The 20,506-nt window shown below is 33.8% G+C and overlaps 1 protein-coding gene across 3 annotated transcripts in view; it reads right to left on the bottom strand.

The window, feature by feature from the left end:
* WDR17 (WD repeat domain 17) overlaps window positions 1-20,506 on the bottom strand; it is a 118,480-nt gene that overhangs the window by 50,992 nt on the left and 46,982 nt on the right. For 2 of the 3 annotated variants that reach the window (XM_025385889.1, XM_025385887.1), the window contains exons 2-7: window positions 19,625-19,753; window positions 15,344-15,527; window positions 11,463-11,693; window positions 6,232-6,483; window positions 2,739-2,861; window positions 177-361 (exon numbers count right to left, since the gene is read on the bottom strand). In XM_025385889.1, coding sequence (XP_025241674.1) covers window positions 177-361; window positions 2,739-2,861; window positions 6,232-6,483; window positions 11,463-11,693; window positions 15,344-15,527; window positions 19,625-19,747 — 1,098 coding nt within the window. In that variant the 5' untranslated portion in view covers window positions 19,748-19,753. Of the gene's footprint in view, window positions 1-176; window positions 362-2,738; window positions 2,862-4,632; window positions 4,705-6,231; window positions 6,484-11,462; window positions 11,694-15,343; window positions 15,528-19,624; window positions 19,754-20,506 lie in introns of all 3 variants that reach the window. The other variant, XM_025385888.1, reaches the window with a different exon arrangement.

Raw genomic sequence — 20,506 nt, 5'->3', positions numbered from 1 at the left:
CTATCATCCATCATTCTATGCATTTTCTAAAATGTTTCAACCAGCTACAATAAATTTCTAATATATTATTACTTACAAAAATAATTTCAAATAATATTAAGATACAGGTAAAAGTAAAGATCATGAGTTTACACAAAAAAGTGTTATGTATAATAACGGAATGACTAAATACATACCAAGTCTCTAAGAAAATCCCACTTCTTAGCTCCCATATCATAAAGTCCAACTCCACCATCCAAGAAACAACACACTGCATGACCAGGAGGAAGAGAAAACGCTTGATTCTGTGTCAAAGTCGGGGGTGGAACTGCTTCACTTGTTGAGGATGTATAATGGTTTTTGGTTGGAGATTGGACTGAAACTAAAATAGAAGGAAAGAAAACATTCTTATGGAATAAAACCACAGAACTTAATTTAGAAAGATTCTTCATTAAAAAAAAAAAATTCCAGAATTTGTACCAGTAAACCCTTTAGGCAATGATCATATTTTCCACCACATGAGCACTTCTTTGGGATTGCCAAAAAATACAACACAAAATTGGATATTATTTTAAAGTACAGATGGAGCCAAGAGACGAAAATTAGCGTGTTGAGGGATCACAATCTGTTGTGAATATGTGGTTTCTTATCACCCCATAAATTAAAGCGCAGCATGATTGTTTCTGAATTATAAACTTCTTTCAAAATCCTGCCATAATAACTTATTCCCTCCTTCCACACACACAAACATATATGCATATAATTTTTTCTTTTAAAACAAGTAACTCTCTGCCAATAATTTCCAAGCCAGAGAAAATAATTTTTTGAGATTATGGATAGTTCATTTTAATTTAGCACAAAATAAGAATCACAACACTATCTGACCTGCATTGGCATCTCAATTTTCTTTCTTCTTCCTAGGTGTTTTTTTTGTTTTGTGTTTTCTTTTTGCTGTTCATAGACTTGGATTTCTCCTACTTTCAATTACATAAATATCACTGTGTTTATTTTTATATATTATTTATCCCATACTTTGTCTTTTTCCAAAAAGCTTTTCCTTAGAATGTGAATGGAAATATTTTCTCGTAAACATAATCCAAAATAATGACCCTACAGTAAATTATGAGACCAATCTACTATTAAATTATACACTGGAATATGGAAAATATTTCTCAGTATTTTAAAAATTAAAATACAATACACTTTTTCGTAGTTCATTTATTCTGGATAACATTCATTTCTCAGAATCTGAGAATCAAAGAAAGTCCAAACTAGAATGAACTACAAATGACGAAAGAGGCATTTGGTAGCAATGAATTTGGTTCACTAAATTTTGTTGATATTTTGGTTAAAAATTAATATAATCCATCATTGGTTTTTCTAACACTTTAATTAATTGACATTATAGGTGGGTTAGACAACTTTTATGCACCAATCTATTTGTAAATCATGCTTTTCAGAATTCAGTATGTTTACTTTTTAAAATTTCATTTTCACAATTGTTCTTTTTCCATACTTTCTGTTATATTAAAAAATTGAGGGAAAAACCTAGAAGTCAAACAAGAGGTAATCTGAAAAGAATTGCTCGAAAATGACAAGACTGGTATGTTATTCTTCATATTTCTGACTTTGTCTAATGGACATGGGCTACTTTTGTAGTAAGGAAAAAACGTGAAAGAAAAGAATCTGGTATATCAGACATTCCATGACATGGCAGTTCAAAGTTTCTAAACGAAGGAACTAACAATGACAGAAAAATTGCAAGATCCCTAAACAGTGAGCCAGCATCCAGCATATTACTTCTCTAGTCCTAATATTTCTAGACTCTCTAGCTTCCAGGCTCTAGATTTATTAGGTACTTCACAATTTTGTACAAGGGGTATAGGTTCAAATACAGAGATTTTCTACTACTTGCCGTTGCCTACCAATTAGACACCAAAATAACATTACTTTGAATAGCCATTGTTAATTACTTAGTATACTATAAAGATAGAGTCAGAAGGAAACAATCACTGTAAATTTTTCATCACTGAACTCCCTACCCCATATTTTTTATGGTATATTATACAAAACGGGAATGCTACCAACCACACAGAGCAATCGTGACAGACGTAACTGGAAGTCTATTACTTTTCCCTGATATTTGAAAAAAGTTCTAATTCTAAACCTCCCCCAAATTTCCAGATGTTTTCTTTTTATAAATTAAGTGTATTTTATTTTTTCTTAATTACAGAGGCAATGAATGACACAGAAAATATAAACAGAAATAAAGAAGATACAGAAGATCCATAATACTAACTACTAATCCAGTGACAACTGGTATTCAAACATGTAATATGTATACTAGATCCTATAATTTGAATATTTAGGTTGTTTTTGTTATAAACTGTACAGATTTTAAACGGGCCATGTTTAAAACATAAATTCAGTTCAGATTATCTACTTAATCCTATCACTCTTAATATTTCTACTTATTTTCATCAATATCATTGATTCATCTTTTCCATATAATCTGAAATTATCTAAATATATCTTATTTAGTAGCATTAAAAAATGTAACTTGACTCTAAATATTTTCAATTTAGTAATATTAGATCTTGTGTAGCTTTGATGGTTCCTTGAGCACATATATTATCAAAGCCTTTTTTAAAAAATTGCTTTTCAGTGGCATATAGTATTTGATATACCACTATATCATTTTATTTATAGAAAATACAATATTTTTTAAAAATTAAAATTTTGATAACATTTTTACTTACACTTTTTTCTTGGAGGAGAATTAAGTACATGTAAGCAGTGAAATCCTGTTTTCTTTAATTTAAGGTTATCAATAGGTGTTGTTCTTGAAACATTCCAAATGCGTAAAACACCCACTTGAGAATCTAGTCAGATCAGGGAAAAAGCATATTTTAACAAATTTTGTATGAAACTAAAATGCCTAGACATAAAAGCATAACAAAATTTCAACTGGAAATATTTTAGGACTAATTATTGACATCCTTTGAATAACAATACCATACAGTAGTACAACCAAACAGCTGAAATACTATTTAACCTTTAAATTTTTGGCATGTGTCACTACTTTTCTGCTCCAATACCTTTTATAGGGTTAGAAACTGCCTGTCTTGGCAGCTTCCTCCAAGAAAGATCATTATAATAACTCAACCACAAAAAAAGACCCTATTGACACACACTTGTTCTAGGAAACGGCCAGCCACAAAAACCCTCGATTTCTAACCTTAAATAATCAATCCTTCTACCTTTGAAGTGTTTATAAACTGCTCCACAGTCCACTTTCAGCCATTAAGGACTGTCAGATATACCTGAAGACCAATCAGACAGTCTCCTTTCTTCCAAAATTCCCACCTTAATTACTGCTTTGGAGAAGAGTCTGGCAGTTCCACAAATGATTAAATATAGAATTACTATATGGCTCAGCAATTCCTCTCCTTGACAAACACTCAACAGAATAATAAGCAAAAGTCCACACCAAAACGTGTACATACATGTTCATAGCATCATTATCTATAACAGCAAAAAAGTGGAAACAATATATATGTCTATCAACAGACGAATGGATAAACAAAACCTGCCATATCCATATAATGAGATATTATTCAGCCATAAAAAGGAATGAAGTACTGATACATGCTATAACATGGATGAACCTTGAAAACTTTACGTTAAGTGAAAGAAGCCAGAATCAAAAGGCAACAGATTGAATGGTTCCATTTACATGAAATGTCCAGAAGAAGCAAGGCCACAGAGACAGAAAGTAATGAGCCGTTTATGTTTGCACATGTGTGTATCAGGGACTTTGGCGAGGGAGTAATGGAGAGTAACTGCTGATGAGTACAGGGTTGGCTGGGGAAATAATGACATGTTTTTTAATTAGACGGTGGTAATAATTGCACAGCTTTGTGAATATACTAGAAACCACTGAACTGCATGCTTTAAAAATGGTGAATTTTATATGTGAAGGATATTTCAGTAATAGTAATAATAGACATTAAAAATTTCTATGCCTATTGGGCTGGGCATGATGGTTCATGCCTGTAATCCCAGCACTTTGGGAGGCTGAGGCGGATGGATCACTTGAGGTTAGGAGTTTGAGACCAGCCTGGCCAACATGGTAAAACTCCGTCTCTACTAAAAGTAGAAAAATTAGCTAGCCAGGTGTGGTGGCATGTGCCACAGTGCAATCTCAGCTACTTGGGAGGCTGAAGCAGGAGAATGACTTGAACCCAGAGGTGGAGGTTGCAGTGAGCCAAGATTGTACCACTGCACTCCAGCCTGCGTGACAGAACAAGACACTGTCTTAAAAAAAAAAAAATTCCATCCTATTATTAATTATATCCTGAAAAGTTAAAGGCAATTAAGATATATAAATTAAGAATCCATCTACTTTCATGTACAGTTGCCCCTTGTTATCCATGGGAGATTGGTTCCAGGACCTCCCATGGATAACAAAATCCATGAATGCTCAAGTCTCTTACATAAAATGGCATAATATTTGCATATAACCTATGCATGTTTTCTCGTATACTTTACATCATTTCCAGATTATTTACTGTATTAGTCTGTTCTCACACTGCTATAAAGAAATACCCAAGACTGGGTAATTTATAAAGGAAAGAGGTTTAATTGACTCACAGTTCTGCATGGCTGGGGAGGCCTCAGGAAACTTACAATCATGGTGGAAGGCAAAGGAGAAGCAGGCACCTTCTTCACAGGGCAGTGGAATGGAGTGAGGGCAAACAGGAGAAATGCCAGACACTTATAAAACCATTAGATCTCGTGAGACTCACTCATTATCACGAGAACAGTATAGAGGAAACTGTGGCCCCCATGATCCAATTAGCTCCACCTGGGTCAGGCCTTGACAGTTGGGGATTATGGCAATGACAATTCAAGATAAGATCTTTGGTGGAGACACAGTCAAGCCATATCACTTGCTATACCTTATCCAATGCCTACACATCACATGATTCACATGGATTCAACGTAGTACTTGTCACACTGCAAAGTCAGGTTTTGCTTCTTGAAATTTTGTGGAATTTTTTCCCCTAACATTTATCATTCACAGTTGGTTCAATTCACGGATGCAGAACCCAAAGATACAGGGTGGCATCAGTATTATGTTAAGTGTTAAAGAAGCCAAGAATTTAAAATTTTGAGACGATAAAGAGTCTTTGTCTATTATTTTACACTAAGCAAATATGGGAAGTATTTATACGGTAGCTGAACATTCTGTTTTTCCAGAGGTCTCTCTCTGTGAACACAATTAAATGGTAAAAGCAGAGAGTCATTTAGTTTCTAATTATTATTCTTGAATTCCCCCATCTTCCTATCCCCCATCACTACTTAGCTTTGCTAATTCTCTCATGACTAGGAAACCATGAAGGAGTATCCGTTCAACCCATGGATCAGTGAGTGCTAGAGTTTGAATGCCTCCCACAAATTCTTGTGTTATAAACTTAATCCCCAATGCAACATTGTTAGGAGATAGGGTCTAATCTGAGGCAATTAGGTCATGTGGGCTCTACTCTTATGAATGGATTACTATAGACAGTGTAGGAGTGGGTTATTTATTGTGAGAATGGCTTTGTTATAAAAGCGAGCTAGTTCTCCTCTTGCTTTCATGCTCTTGCCCTCTCTTGCTTTCAGCAGCACGAAGTTCCTCCCCAGATGCCTGTGTCATGCTCTTGGGCACCCCAGCCTCCTTAGCTTAGCCTTAAACTGATCTAGCTTATAGTTTAGATTACTATAAACCTTTGGTGGTTTATAGATTACTCAGCTTGTGGTGTTCTGTTACAGCCGAATATTCTGTGGCATTCAGTTATAGCAACACAAAATGGACTAAGACAGTGAGGCTAATAAAGCTCTGATCAGGTCATTGTTTTTCTGGTCGGCACCTTCACTGTCATCCTACTATGCCTGAAATTGAACTGTCTTTGTCTTTTGCACATACACAGACATGCTCACATGTGTGCACATACATAATATATTCCAAGGTATTTCCAGAAACCTGGCAGAGTGAACCTTAAGTTTCATTTTTATTTCTCATTTCATTTTATTTATCATCAATGACACACAATATAAATAAAAGTACACTAGCAATTTACAATGAAGGATAATAATTGAGCTATTAATAAATTTTCCACAAAGTCAACCTATAAAGGACAATTTCCTAAATTCAGTGATAGAATACACACACATATTTAAAACTCTGCGGGATGGGCATTAGCTTACCTCCAGTTACAAACATCCCCGGAGCACTGGGAACCCAGGCTAAGCACTGCACAGAAGCTGCTGCACTGGGAAGACTAAATGTGGTTATGCAAGAAAGCGATTCAGAATCTACGAGGCGAATTCCGGAATGCAAATTAACCACTAGAAGATAGTCGGTAGACAGTGGGTCCCACTCCAAGGCTGTAACGGGATCCTCTTCGTCTGTCCCTTCAAGGGATTCAGGTCTCAGAACATGTTTCTGATTTTTATTACCTATTAAAATACAGAGATAATTATTTCCGAAAAACTTACAAAAAGAGATCAATAATTTGGATGATGTTAACTTTTTCCTTGTACAATATCTATCTCTGAGGGTATTGAAAATACAAACGTGGTATTTTTATGCAGAAGGCATAACTGACACGTGAATGCAGAAAAAATTTGTTTGTCCTATTGATGAAAGTCAGACTCAATACTCTGCTTTGGCAATTTCTCGTGCCTTGAACGTGTCTCCCATTTGCTATCGAAAAGTGGTAAGAAAATACACAGATAAATAATATACTCAGATCTTGTCCACAATTACAAATTTCACTGGGTTATAGCAGCACAGAAATAGGGAAAATGTTTATTGAAATGAAGAATATCATATAGTGATTTAAAAGGAGAAATATCAGAGCTGGCTGACTGCATGGGTCCAATCCTCCTTCTGCTTCTTACTAGCTTTGCTGCCTCAGACCAGATACTTAATCTCCCTGTGCCTCAGTTGTTTTTTTTTTTTTTTTTTAAAAAATAACGGAGACTATAACAATACTTATTTCACAGAGTTTTAAAAAATGACTAAATGAATTTGATTAAAAGTTTAGAATAGTGGTGCACATTTTAAACGGCATCTTAATATTTACTGTTATTCCTTTCTCATTCATCTTACCATCTGCCATAATTATAATTCACACCCGACTACTGGTACAAATAGGGAAGCCAGAAAGATACGGAGTTAAAACAAGTCTAATTAAATAAAGCAAAGGATCACCAAACAAACTTATTGTTCTTTGTAATTTATGTACACAACTGGAAATATGGAAAAAATAATAATTCTGCTGAGGTACCTCAAGGGAATCCACTGGGCGAGTCCTCTCATTCTCAAGAGAGGCAGTGAAGCAACAGTTAAAGAGACTACGGCCTTAACAGAAAGTACCAAATAGTCCTGAGTATCATAAAGGAAGCATTTATTTTTTAAAAAGCACAATTGAAAGATAATACAACTCTTGCTGCAATCCCATAATTACAGAATTGAGGCCAGAAAAACATGTCTCCTGTGTGTTTCTAAAAGGGAGACTATGATATTGTGAAATAAATGTTTGGTTTTCATCCCTGTTTCTTGGCATTACAACTCCTAAAATCCTTGGAATCTCTACAGTGTCTTTTTGTATGCTAATAAGTTGACTAGGTAGCTGGTGGCCACTAGGTGGCTTCACAATGGGGACTGGTCACCGGAAAGACCAAGGCTTGATTAGAGAGTTGGGACCTTCAACCTCATCTCCCAATGTCCAGGGAAGGAAGAGGGACTGAAGGTTAGGCTGATCGCCAAGGGCCAACGTTTTAATCAATATGCCTATGTAATAGAGCTTCTATAAAAACCCAAAAGAAGCAGAATTTGGGAGCTTCCAGAAAACTGAGCACGTGAGGCTCCTGGAGGGCTGCATGTCTGGAGATAGCAAGGAAGCCCCATATTCTTTCCCATATACCTTGCCCTTTTCATCTTTTCATTTGTATCCTTGTAATATTCTTTATAATAAGGTAAGGAAGTGTTTCCCTGAGTTTTGTGAGCTACTCTAGCAAACTAATCAAATCCAAGGAGGGGGCCATGGGAACCTCAATTTATAGCCAGTCATTCAGAAGCACAGGCAAAATAAGCCGGGGCTTACAACTGGCATAAGAGGGGACAGTCACGGGGACTGATCCCTGAGTGTGTGTGATGTGACTCTATCTCCAGGTAGACAGTGTCGGAATTGAATTGGAGGACACCCAGCGAGTGTCTGCTGTAGAGGGGACCACTAGCTTAATCTGTGGAGAAAGCCTCTCATACATCTAGTGTCAGACGTGTGTTGTGAGAGTACAGCAGGAGAAACTGAGTCTGTTTTTTCCACTAAGTAACAGTTATATAGAGACAGTGTCATCAACAATATTCCTAAAATAAAACAAGGCAAATTTTATTAAGGCACATTCATGGAGTAATACGAAAATCAATTCAATTTAAACATGATTATAATAAAGATTTTTTAAAAGGTTCTCTGGATAGCTAAAGCAGTTTTCCATTTTTTTTTTTTTTGCCCTGGAATCTTCTGTTCACATGAGAAAGTTTACAAGAAAATCCAGTAAGTAATACAGGATAGCATGGTGCTTTTCAGGCTGAAAGTGAGAAGAAGGCTTAAAACTCAGCTGGATCATCTATGAAGCCCTTCTACCCTCAATACACACACAAGTATACAAACATACAAAGCATAGTTTAAAAATTACTGATTTAAAATGATGAACTACATTATTGTGGCCAGTTCTCCATGAATATTTATTGTTTCTTCTGAGAAGGACTAGACAACAGAGATATTGAGGTCATAGGTTCCTGCAAGAACCTGGAGGACAGAAATCCTATGTTGTAACACAGGGATAGAGCCATCTGTGGTGCTGGTAAGTCATTAAGAAGATAAGGTTAACAACTCATGAGCAGTAAGAAGCCTAGCTATACTGGTATTAATGCTAACAGTTTCAAACTCACAATCCAGAATGTAGCGTTAGAATTAAAAGGTGGTGATTCCTTCATGATCCATTAGCTCATGTATATGCAAATGGAAAATACCCATCAGGATTGTACCTTTTGTAATGTTTTGTGCATATTAATTGCTAAATAAATCCTGCAGAATAAATGAGGTTAACAAGTCTGTACTGGGTTGTTACGGATTGAACTGTGCTCCCTCAAAAAAGGCGTTAAAGTCCTAATTCCCAGTACCTGCCAATGGGATCTTATTTGGAATTAGGGCCTTCACAGATGACAAAGTTAAGATGAGGCCCTTAGGGTAGAGCCTAATCCAGCATGACTATGTCTTTACAAAAGGGAAAGTTTTGTCAGAGAGACATGTACGCACACAGCAGGGATGCCACGTGCCATGTGAAGACTGCAGTTATACTGCCACACGCCAAGGAACAAAAAGCCAGGAGACAGGCCTGGAACAGATTCTTCCTTAGTGCCTTCAGGGGGAGCATGTCCCCTCTTGACACCTTATTTTATACTTCTGGTCTCAAGAATTGTGAGATAATAAAATTTATGTTGTTCTAATCTATCCTGTTGGTTATCGTTTTCTTACATCAGCCCTAGTAAACTAATACATGGGTGGAACAGAAAAATAACACACGCTGACTTAGGTACAGATGGTTTCACTTGGTTTAACAACTGGAAGATGGGGTTATTGAAAAACAATGGTCTCTTCTGGAAGGCACATAGCTCAGATTGTTCAAATATTAAACATTCTATCTTCTAAACCTAAGAGAGAGAAAACAAAAGTGGCCTTTTTTCTTTTCTGTTCTTTCTATGTCAAAATAAACATGCACTGTCTCAATGTTTTATATTTTAGATACACAATAAAAAGTCTCAATGTCCTATGGCTTGAAACGTTCAAAGATGCCTAATAATAATAAAGCAAGAAAAAAGACAACCTTAGTCAATGACAAGAGGGTAAAAATGACAAATCATAAAATATAAAAAATATCTAGAGTGCAATTTAGAATAAAATAAAAACACACTGCTCACATCTTCTTCAGATCTAGCTTGAAAAGAAAGTGTCACAACCCTGATGAAATCTTTGGGTGCAGGCCAGGGAAGAAGTGGAGGAATATCACTAATGAGATTTGGTTACATAACCCAGAGAGGTAAGAGGAGGAACCACACAGCATACAGCCATGTTTATTATAGATTGCATTCCTGAGTCTAAGGAAGACTGCTGGAAATAAAGGTTACAGAGAAAGAAGTGGTATTCACCAGATCAAAACAAAGAAAGCTAGGAATTATATTGCCTAACTATGAGCCTTAACGACCGACTATAAAACAGAATCGGCTTCCAGTGCAAGGATGGAACAGGGAAGTTGCAGTGCAGGTACCTGGTACCACAAATCCAGAAGCAGCACCAGTCATTGATCCGTCCTCATCCTAATCTCCAACAAATCAGTGAAACTGTCCCCATGTAAACCTGGTACAACCAGAAGGAACAACAGAGGACAGGGACAAAGAGCTGAGATAGAAGCTGGGGAAGAAGTATATGAACATTTATTTTTATCTTTCTTTAAAAGGTAAAAATAGACCCTGTTTAAAATGTATTTAAAATATAATGGCCCCAATGGTTCAGTGTTTTACACAATCCTTTTTAACTTTAGAAACATTATTTCCTGAAGAAAGATTTGTTTAAATTTTCACAATTTCATTTGTTCAATTTCAATTTCTTTTTTACATTAATTTCACACAAATTAAATGTAATTTGTTTTGTGAAAGTAGTTATCGTGTTCCTGAGAAAGCACTTTCATTCATCCATCTAGCCAGCCAGAAGTCACATCCATCAACAGTGATATCAAATGGTTAAAAGCATTTTCCCAAATGTTAAAAATACTTATTTTTGAGGGGAAAGCAAGCAATTCAGGTAATTTTTGATGTTTCAATCTTACTTTTGTAAATTAGTTATGTAAGAACATAAACTAATTTCTCAGACCCTTTCATTAAGCCAAATCAATTAACTAATAGGGGTTCGAAGGGTTATCATTTTTCTTTCATGCCAGTTTCAAGCCTCTGCCAAGGAGCTGTGGCATCAGAATGGTATTTTTACAAGCGAATGGGAAAATATTTAGTATTAGTAAGCCATCATATCCTCTAGTTGTAGGTCCTTGTTCATTCAGGCTGCTTTTAGTAAATATACAGAAATAAAGAATTGATTAAAAATACAAATTGGGAAAAATGACTGATTTAGGTTAATTCCAAGTGAAATATTCACAGCTGTGTTGAACGTATTATAATATATATACATTTTACATCAAATGTATATTTAGACTCAGTACAATACTGGATAACATTTTAACAATAATATCAAAATTAAAATTTTGTCACTTTTGGCTTTATTCAAAATGGGGACTGGTCACTGGAAAGACCAAGCAAGTACAAAATTATATATAAGAAAAACATACTATTTACGATACCTTACTAATTAAATTCTTACCTGGATGAAAAATTGATAGACTTCCATCAATATGACCAAACACAACTTTCCCCTTTTTGTTTGTATGCCATCTGAATATACAGATATCAGACAAGAAGCTATGAGCATCTCTGTGTACAGTCACTCCACTAGCTGGTCCTGAGATGGTCCAAATGAACAGTGGGCCTCTGTGGGAAACAAATGCCACCGCATCCTCTGCATTCCAGCACCAACTAAGAGAGGCGGGGATCCCTGGAATAAATTAAATACAGATACATAATAAAGAGATATGGCATAAGATTATACCATTAAATATTCCTTGCACTGTTTACATTTCTAAAACAAATTAAAATACAAGAGCATGTTTATTATTTTTAAGACACATTACTTTCTTACTTGGGAATTGGATTTATAAAGACATCCCAAAGACTGCAGGGAACATATGTAGGGAAAGTCCATGATGAAAGAAAATGTATCTAGTTAGGTTGAAATACTACTTACATGATCATTTGCTTCATACAGTCAAATACATTTATAGACTTCTTTATTTTAGTAGACTATATATTAAAGATTAGAGCAATAAATTCTTACTGTGTATTTGTATATAAGACCTCTAGGCATTGTAGGTATACAAGGTAGTGTGGGATAAGATTCCTGCTTTAGAGAATTTTAAATATGTGTTAGGGAGACAGGGATTAGTGAATAAAAAGATAAATGCTACTATAAGGATTTAAAAACAATGGATTTAATGTTATAATCTATGTCTTATCAGGAATTTAGATTCAAATCTAAGCCTTATCTCAGATAAACAAGTCATTTTATTTCTCTAAATTTCTGTTTCCTCATCTATAAAACGGAGATAAGAATAAAAATAGCTAACCATTTATTTCACATGAAAGTCAAGGAAATATAATCATCTATGTAAAGGTACCTTTTAATCGATAAGATGGAATATAAAAGTTAATTGTTAATATACCTGCTATTGTGATCAAATAAGTCATATATAAAATAAGTATTATGAGAGAGAGATTGTGCATCTTCCAACACTGATATACTAGTTGGCTGCATCAAAATCATGAAATGGAATATAACATATCAGGTCATGTGGAGTTTGAGCCAAGGAATTTATTTTTAACAAGCTTCGTCAAATGATTTTGATATGCAGAAAGGTTTAGAAACAACTGTGCTACTGTCCTAGAAAGAAATTAGATTTGAATTATACCTAGAAGGAGGGGTAGAGTTTAAATACATAGAATGAGCAGTATTTCCCAGAAAGAGAAAATGGTATGAACAAAGACACAGAGTCGAAATTCGCTGATTGATAGTAAGTTCGGTTTGTGTCAGCAGTCTATGTGCTCCAAGAGGCAGAAACAAAGCCTAATGCCTACTTCAGGGCCTCATCCACAATGAGGACTCCATAAATATTTGCTGAATGAATGAATGTATACATGAAAAAAGCCAATACAAATGTTGATGTGGTTTTAGGATACATTAACAGAAGTAGAATTTACCCAAAAAAGAGATGAGGTACTCTGTATGGATCAAACCACACAGCACAGCAGAAGAAGGTCAACAGAATACTGGCTCTCTGACTATATATTTAGAGAAAGACAGCAAGGAAAGTGAAGGGACCAGAAAAAGCGTCACAAAATAATAATAGAAAACACTTTTATAGTGACTTATGTACAAGCACTTCCAATGAGCGCTGCCATTTAATTCTCCTAACAATATTCTGAGATAGGTAAGTGGTATTATTATCCACTGTTGGATAAAGTGTGACTTTTTCAAGTTGGTGACAATTTTTACATTTGGAAAAACTAATATGTATTTTCCTTTAAATGGATTGTTAGATTATTAGAAACAAAAGGAAGAAGTAAAAATACAGAGGTGAGATCAAATTCAACAACTGTATCTGAAAGCTGAAAAAAAAAGTTCACTTAATGCAAATTTCTACTTTGCTTAAGCTGGATTCTAAAACGAAAAATGAGCCTAAAACATTTCAAAAGTGTTACTTAAGATGCAAATCACCAAAAATAGTCATAATTTTTTTTTGCAAATAAAATATCAAAGCTTTTAATCTTCAGATTAGGAAGATATTTGGATGAGGGAGATATTGATAGCTGAAAATTTTCAAAGAAAGGAAAAAGATGAAAAATTTGCTAAAAGTTTTCCACAATTATCTAATCATTCTGGGACTGTTAATTAGAAAGTATTATTTAATTGTATATCCAGTAACAAAAGAACTATGGTGCATATAGCTGATGAATAAATAAAATCTTCCCCCGTGAATGGATGTGATGCATATAGTGTTTGATGATAAAACCATGGATACCCTAGGAGGTAATAAAATTAATCATTACTTTTGCATAACATTTAGAATTTATGTTTATTATATGCACTTATAACTTAACATTGACTTTGTGTTACACCTTTATGAGAACAATAATATCATGCAACATTTTAGTTTATGGCACATAAAAGATGGAAAGAATTTCAAGAAAAATTTGTTGTGTTATTTAAAATTAGTCTCACACAAAGTTGGATTTAAAGTACTTGGAAATGCATTACCGATCAATATAAACAGTAATGGAGTAACCTATAGAATTTGTGATTGGCGGACAAACAGATACGACCAGAAAACATGGGGAGATATGAAAAGTCTTGATTGAGACTATCAATCACTGTTTATATATCACAAAGCATTGTGCCAAAAGTAATTTGTTTTTTTTGTCACGGAAAGCCTTAAGAAAAATTGTTAATTACATTAATGGAAGCTCACTGGATAGCTGACTTTTTACAATATTTGTTCAGAGATTGGAGCAAACATTACTCACTGTCTAATACACTGGTTGTTTTAAGTAAAAATAAAAAAACAGGGTACGTAAACTTGGGAATGAGATCTGTATTTTTCTAGTTGAAAATTAACTTCATTTGACAAATACCTTTAACAGTTGAGTAATAAAATTTAAGTATTACACTGATATTTTAAGTATTCTCAATGACCTAAATTTGAAAAGACAAACCAATATACTAAACATATCGAATATGTCTAAAAGTTAAAAAAGATTTTTTTTATTATTATGGAAACAAATTCTAAGATAATTGCCTATAAATTCCCAGTATTTTTGCCTTAGAATATTATAAGAAATTTGAACAAAACAAGGCTAGTGAGATTTTCACGTCTCAGTTTTATACCTCAAACTTATAACAATTATTTTTTAGAGAAGAAGCTGAATTGAAAAACATATCTAGCAGTAGCTTTCAAAACCATAATCAATTGAGCTAAATATGGTGCTCAAAAAGAGAGTTAATTATTGTGACACTGAACACAGAATAATTATTACTTAACTTTACCATTACGATGGGATAAGATTGAATACAAGTTACCAATTCTAAGTACAAAAAGTATAATTCTATTATTCCAATTCATAAAGCCCAATTTGCGTGATGAGGACGTTCTACGTTGACCAAATTAAAAACAAAGGCATGAAACCAGCTCAACAATGCATTAAATATATGCATAATACTTTCTTTGTAATTTAAAGGTTGGACTAGAGTAACGAACAGCCAAGGCTTCCTACTTGTCTCAATAAGAATATCTTTCTGACTACTAATTTTATATTTATTTTGGAAATTCTTACATTATATTTAAACATTAATAAAATTATTTGGTATTGACTAGGTTTTTAGTTCATCATATGTTGTAAGTATAATTATTTCATGAAATTTTGTTTCAGTTTTGTACCTATGGACACGAGTCATTATGTGAACTTTATTTCTTATACAGATTGCCATTAGGAAGTTTGAAAATACCAGTTTAAAACCTGAACTAATAATATTTATAGAGCTTGTTGAAATAAAAATGTTTTATTCCATAAAATAAATCCCAGTTATAATTATACCTTTTGTACTGTCGAGTTTAGCAATGACTTTTTGTTCTGCAACATTCCAAATGATCACTAAATTATCAGTACTGCCACTTGCAAACAGATCAGGATTATGTGGACACCAAGAAATTGCTGTGATTGTTTTTTTATGTTCAGACATAATTGCATGAAGTTTGAATTCATTATAACGGTGATCCAACTAAAACAAAATATATAAATAACATATTTTAGTGCTCTTTTTAAAGATAATACACTATTAATAGTCACGTTATACAAAACTAAAGCTACATACATGAAAATTAGTTCACCTAATAATAAAGACATGAACACATTTCAAGCCTTGGTCTACATTCAAGTGTATTCAGGAATATTCAACCAGCTGGAAAAAAAACGTTAAAAACTGAGAGAATAAAAACACATCAATTTTAAATATAAGTAAAAATAAATGTTTCACATTTAAATATGCATAATTCAGAGCTTTATTATATTTTCCATAACTATATCTATTTATGAGAAGAAAAACCCTTGGTTTTGGAATATTTTTTTTTCCTGCAATTTTTCACTTATACTTGAATCAAGAAAATTTGGGTTGAATACGCCAACTGGTCATTATTACACTATTAAGATGTCCAAAGCTTCCAGAGCAATGACGTCATTCGCTCTTTTAATTTTACTGTTTTTTGGACAGGACATTATATTGTGTTTTTACATGTAAATAGAAAAAATAAACAGCCTACTTTTTCCTATTTCTTTTGTAAATGTGCCTGTATTAATTAGTGAATTAATCTCTATCATTTTTAGCATGTTTTGGAATATATTGTTTATGTCCTTTTGTTATAGTTTTATCCCCTTTAGCATATAATGAGCCTTTCACAGTGCTATTCTAAGTTTTAAAAATCATTATGATATTAAATATTTATTACATCAAACTTTTTAAAGCCATATGCTTGCAATAAAATCCTAACTGATAAGCAGCCTTCAAATCTCTACACGATCGAATCTCTGCTATTTAGCCAAAGTAATTTGAAATCATGTTCCTCCCTGATCCCTCTGAACTTCTTGTTTCTCTTTTACAGCCAATCACCTCCACTTGATGGCCTTCGGCTTGCTGCTCCCTTGGCTTCTAAACACCCTATCCACTGATTTGCTCATGGTTATTCATTCTCCTATTGAGGTCTGAGGTTAAATGCACCTCTTCTGAGACATGTTTTCTGACCATGCTATCTTAAATTCATAACTCTCCCGAGAACCTATCCCATGACTCTATCTTATTATACCTGTTTTTTCAGCCTCTGTAGAACACACTTCTTTCTGAAAATTTTACCTATTTATTTGTTTACTTATCTTATCACCTTTCCTTACACTTTACAAGAATATAAGTTCCATAAAAAGACTTTGCCTGTTTCTTCATAGTTGCAATCCTGGTACACAGTAAGGCTTGGTTAATTGAAGATATTCAGTTAATATTATTGAAAGAATAAACACTTATGATCTGTTTAACATCTAAGTAACTTAATGTCTGCCATCGCAGATAATGCTGCAGTGAACATTGTATGTAAAATTTTTGACTAATCACATAAGTATTTCCTAAGGCTTTCTATTCTATAATTTCTCTCTCTTTTTATAACTTCAGCTATTCTTGGACAACTTTGGATTAAAACATTATTAAAGATAACCCATTACCAATGGAGTTTTCATCTGATTAGCACTGCAGCAATAGCAATTTTAAGTTGACTTTCTTAAATACATAATTGTGCTTTCTATACCTTTAGAAATAAATATGATTTTAAGTTTCAAATTATTCAGCAATTTAAGTCACCTATGGTAGATACAGTGAGGATATCTAATGTATCCAAAAGAAAAGCCCTACTATATAAGTTAGAAATTAATAGAAGAATCTATTAATATAGTAAATGTGTGAAGAAGCTATGTGGCATATGAGTGACCTTCATTGACATTACCACAGAAATTATCGATATAGTAACTGTGAGCACACTAGAGAACAATGAACTATTTGCAAGAATTAATCTACTAATGCATTCTTATGATATTTACAATTCAGTAATATTGAACTGTACTATTACATTGAGATTGACCATAAATTACTCTACTTTTAGGGTACATTAGCATATTAGTGCATTACAAAACAACAGTTAAGGAAAAATTCTAATACCATTTCCCATTATCGTTTAATCATTCAGAAAAATATAATACAAGTGTGTCATTATCCAGAGTGTGACCGATTATCAGACTTTGACTATGCATTGGTGCTAGGTGTTATTTAATAAATATTTCCTCAGAAAATAATTGTATCATGTTATATTTACGTAGCATAATTTTCAAAGCACTTTAATTGAGATGATAATATTTAAAACAATACTTAACATAAATTTCATGTTAATGTCACCATTTAATAATATAATTTTCTATTGGCATACTTTGAAACTAGGTTTTATAGTGGACACTGTAATGAACTGTTCCCTAAGTTTATTTGCATCACCTTCTAAATTAGGATAATTTTTGTTTGTTTCAGTCCTTAATGACATGACAACTTTCATGTACATTGTTTATATTAATAATTTTACCTCTACATTTTTAAATGTTCATCATAAAATGTCATCACACATTTAAGACATAGAAACTTGAAAAAATAAGTTTTGGTTTCATCTACTGAGTTTCTTTACCATCCTTACCTCAGAAGAATAGTTTGACTTGCTTGATAACTTTCTCTTCTTTGAGGAGGAAATAAAATACAAGACAGGGACTTAGGATTAGGAGAGAAATTGTGTAGGAGGGATTTGGGAATGAGAAGCCTGGTATTATATAAAGAGTGTAAAGGAGGTAGATGGGAGAACAAAAGAGGCATTTAGAAGTCTTGCTGCTGTGTTGTGTATGAAGGGGGTGAAAATGAGGAAGTGTGAGTTTCATTGAAGTTACATTTTGTTTGCTAGATATTTCTACATTTTAAGAAATGGACCACTTAAAATCTTACTCTGTATTGTGGAAAATGGATTGTTTTATACATTAATGCTATTATTTCTTAAATTTTCAATAAAGCAGAATACAATTAGTAATGAACTAATATGTAGTAATGAAAAGAATTTTTGCTCTAGAATAAAACAAGTTATTCTGAGTCTTAACCGAAGTAAGTTGGAGTTTCAAGATTCTTTCCTTAAACCCATTCATTTAAGACAAGTAATAAATGTCTTCTAAGTGCCAGAAAGTGTGCAAAAATTTGAGAATTAAAAGATGGGAAAGACTCACTTCTAATAAATGAAAGCATGTAGAGAGGCTTTTTATGAGGTCCTTTACTACTAAGAAAGAGGGGAAAATAGAATATGGAAAAGAGTTCATACAGGAGCTGAGATTTGAAAGATGAGAAAGTGTTCTCTAGACAGGCAATGTAAGCAAACTGAAAAATTAGTGTAAGCGAAGGCAAGATATGAAAGACTGAGATGTCTTAGAAAAATGTAATTGGTTTGGTATACCTGGAACACAGAGTAAGAGAGAGGCAGGAAGATCACAAAAGCATTTGAATGCCGTACTATGAAGTTTAGATGTTACTATTAGGGAATTAGTAGCAACTGAAAGCTTTAAAATTTAGATTTGCATTACAGATAACTGATTACAGTGAACAAAAAATTAGTGGGAGCCAAAGTAAAAATAGACTATTAAGAGATTATTATAATAGTTCAGGTGAGAAAGATATCAGGAACATATTAGAATCACTCTTGGCTACCAAGGGCACAGGATGTGAGTGGAAGAGGGAGTCAAAGATAACTATCACATTTCTGGTTTAGATGAATGGTTAGCTGGTGACACTGAGATACTGAATTTGAATTTAAGGAGAAAGACTGGACTTTGATTTAACATGCTTGTGGCACTTCTATATGAGGAAATTCAGGCGTTTTTTGGCTCTATAAATTATGAACTGATAAGGGGTATCTGAATGGAGCTAGGACATGAAAAAAATAAGTTACACGAATTTTTCTCCCAATAATATCTCAAAATATATCTGTCCTAATTTTACTATAATAATCTGTAATAGACTACCCACATTCCTCATCTGATAAAAGAATTTTCTTATACCAAAGTTACTAATAATTTAATAATGTGTTTTCTAAAGGTTTAACTTTTAAAACCTATATGGTATAAATCGCAAAACTTTAAAAATAGAAATATAAATGAAATTATAGCATTATGTTTTTCATGTAACAAGGACTTAAAATATGCATTCATTAAATATTAATTTTACCTGACATAATTAAAAATGGAAAAGAATTATTATTATTTTACCTGATAAATATAGATAGCCAGAGTCGCACAATATGCAAACCTGTCTCCGCCGGCGGCACACACATCCTTGTTCCACGGCTGACATCCAGCAGCCAGCAATCCCACTTGCCTTACCTGGGACATGTTTGCCTTGAAAAACAAATTTGAAGACATGTCAGTGATCTTCATTATTGATAAACCTCCTCATTGTTTTATGTCTGTCTTCCCCAACCCTTACCTTTATGCCCTGAAAAACATTTTACTAGTACTATTAATTTTGACTTTTATTTTCAGAGAACAGCAGTTGAACTCCCTAAATGTCTGCAGACATCAAGGCAACTTAATTATTTATTTATTTATTTATTTATTTATTTATTTCTATTTTTTTTGAGACAGAGTCTTGTTCTGTCACCCAGGCTGGAGTGCAGTGGCACGGTCTTGGCTCACTGCAAGCTCCAACTCCTGGGTTCACACTATTCTCCTGTCTCAGCCTCCTTGAGTAGCTGTGATTACAGGTGCCCGCCACCACACCTGGCTAATTTTTCTATTTTTAGTAGAGACGAGGTTTCACCGTGTTAGCCAGGATGGTCTCCATCTCCTGACCTTGTGATCCGCCCGCCTCGGCCTCCCAAAGTGCTGGGATTACAGGCATGAGCCACCCGGCCCAGCCTAAGGCAACTAATTTAAATGAGGAAAGCAGGAGATATGATAATGAAGGAACGACAGCTGATATTTGGCCAAGGGCTGAGAAACGCATAAGCAGTGATATAGAAATTGCACATGCTGTATTAATAGTATCACTGAAGAAGGCCATCCCATGTTGCAAGATTTACTGAACTTCCTAGAAAAACTGAAATATCCAGATTTTTATGTGAAATGTATCCATTTTTGAATACTGGCAAT

The sequence above is a fragment of the Theropithecus gelada genome, chromosome 5 (assembly GCF_003255815.1).
Source record: "Theropithecus gelada isolate Dixy chromosome 5, Tgel_1.0, whole genome shotgun sequence".
Taxonomy (NCBI): Eukaryota; Metazoa; Chordata; class Mammalia; order Primates; family Cercopithecidae; genus Theropithecus; species Theropithecus gelada.
The sequence above is the reverse complement of the archived record's forward strand: the minus strand, read 5'-3'. Positions and strand labels throughout refer to the sequence as shown.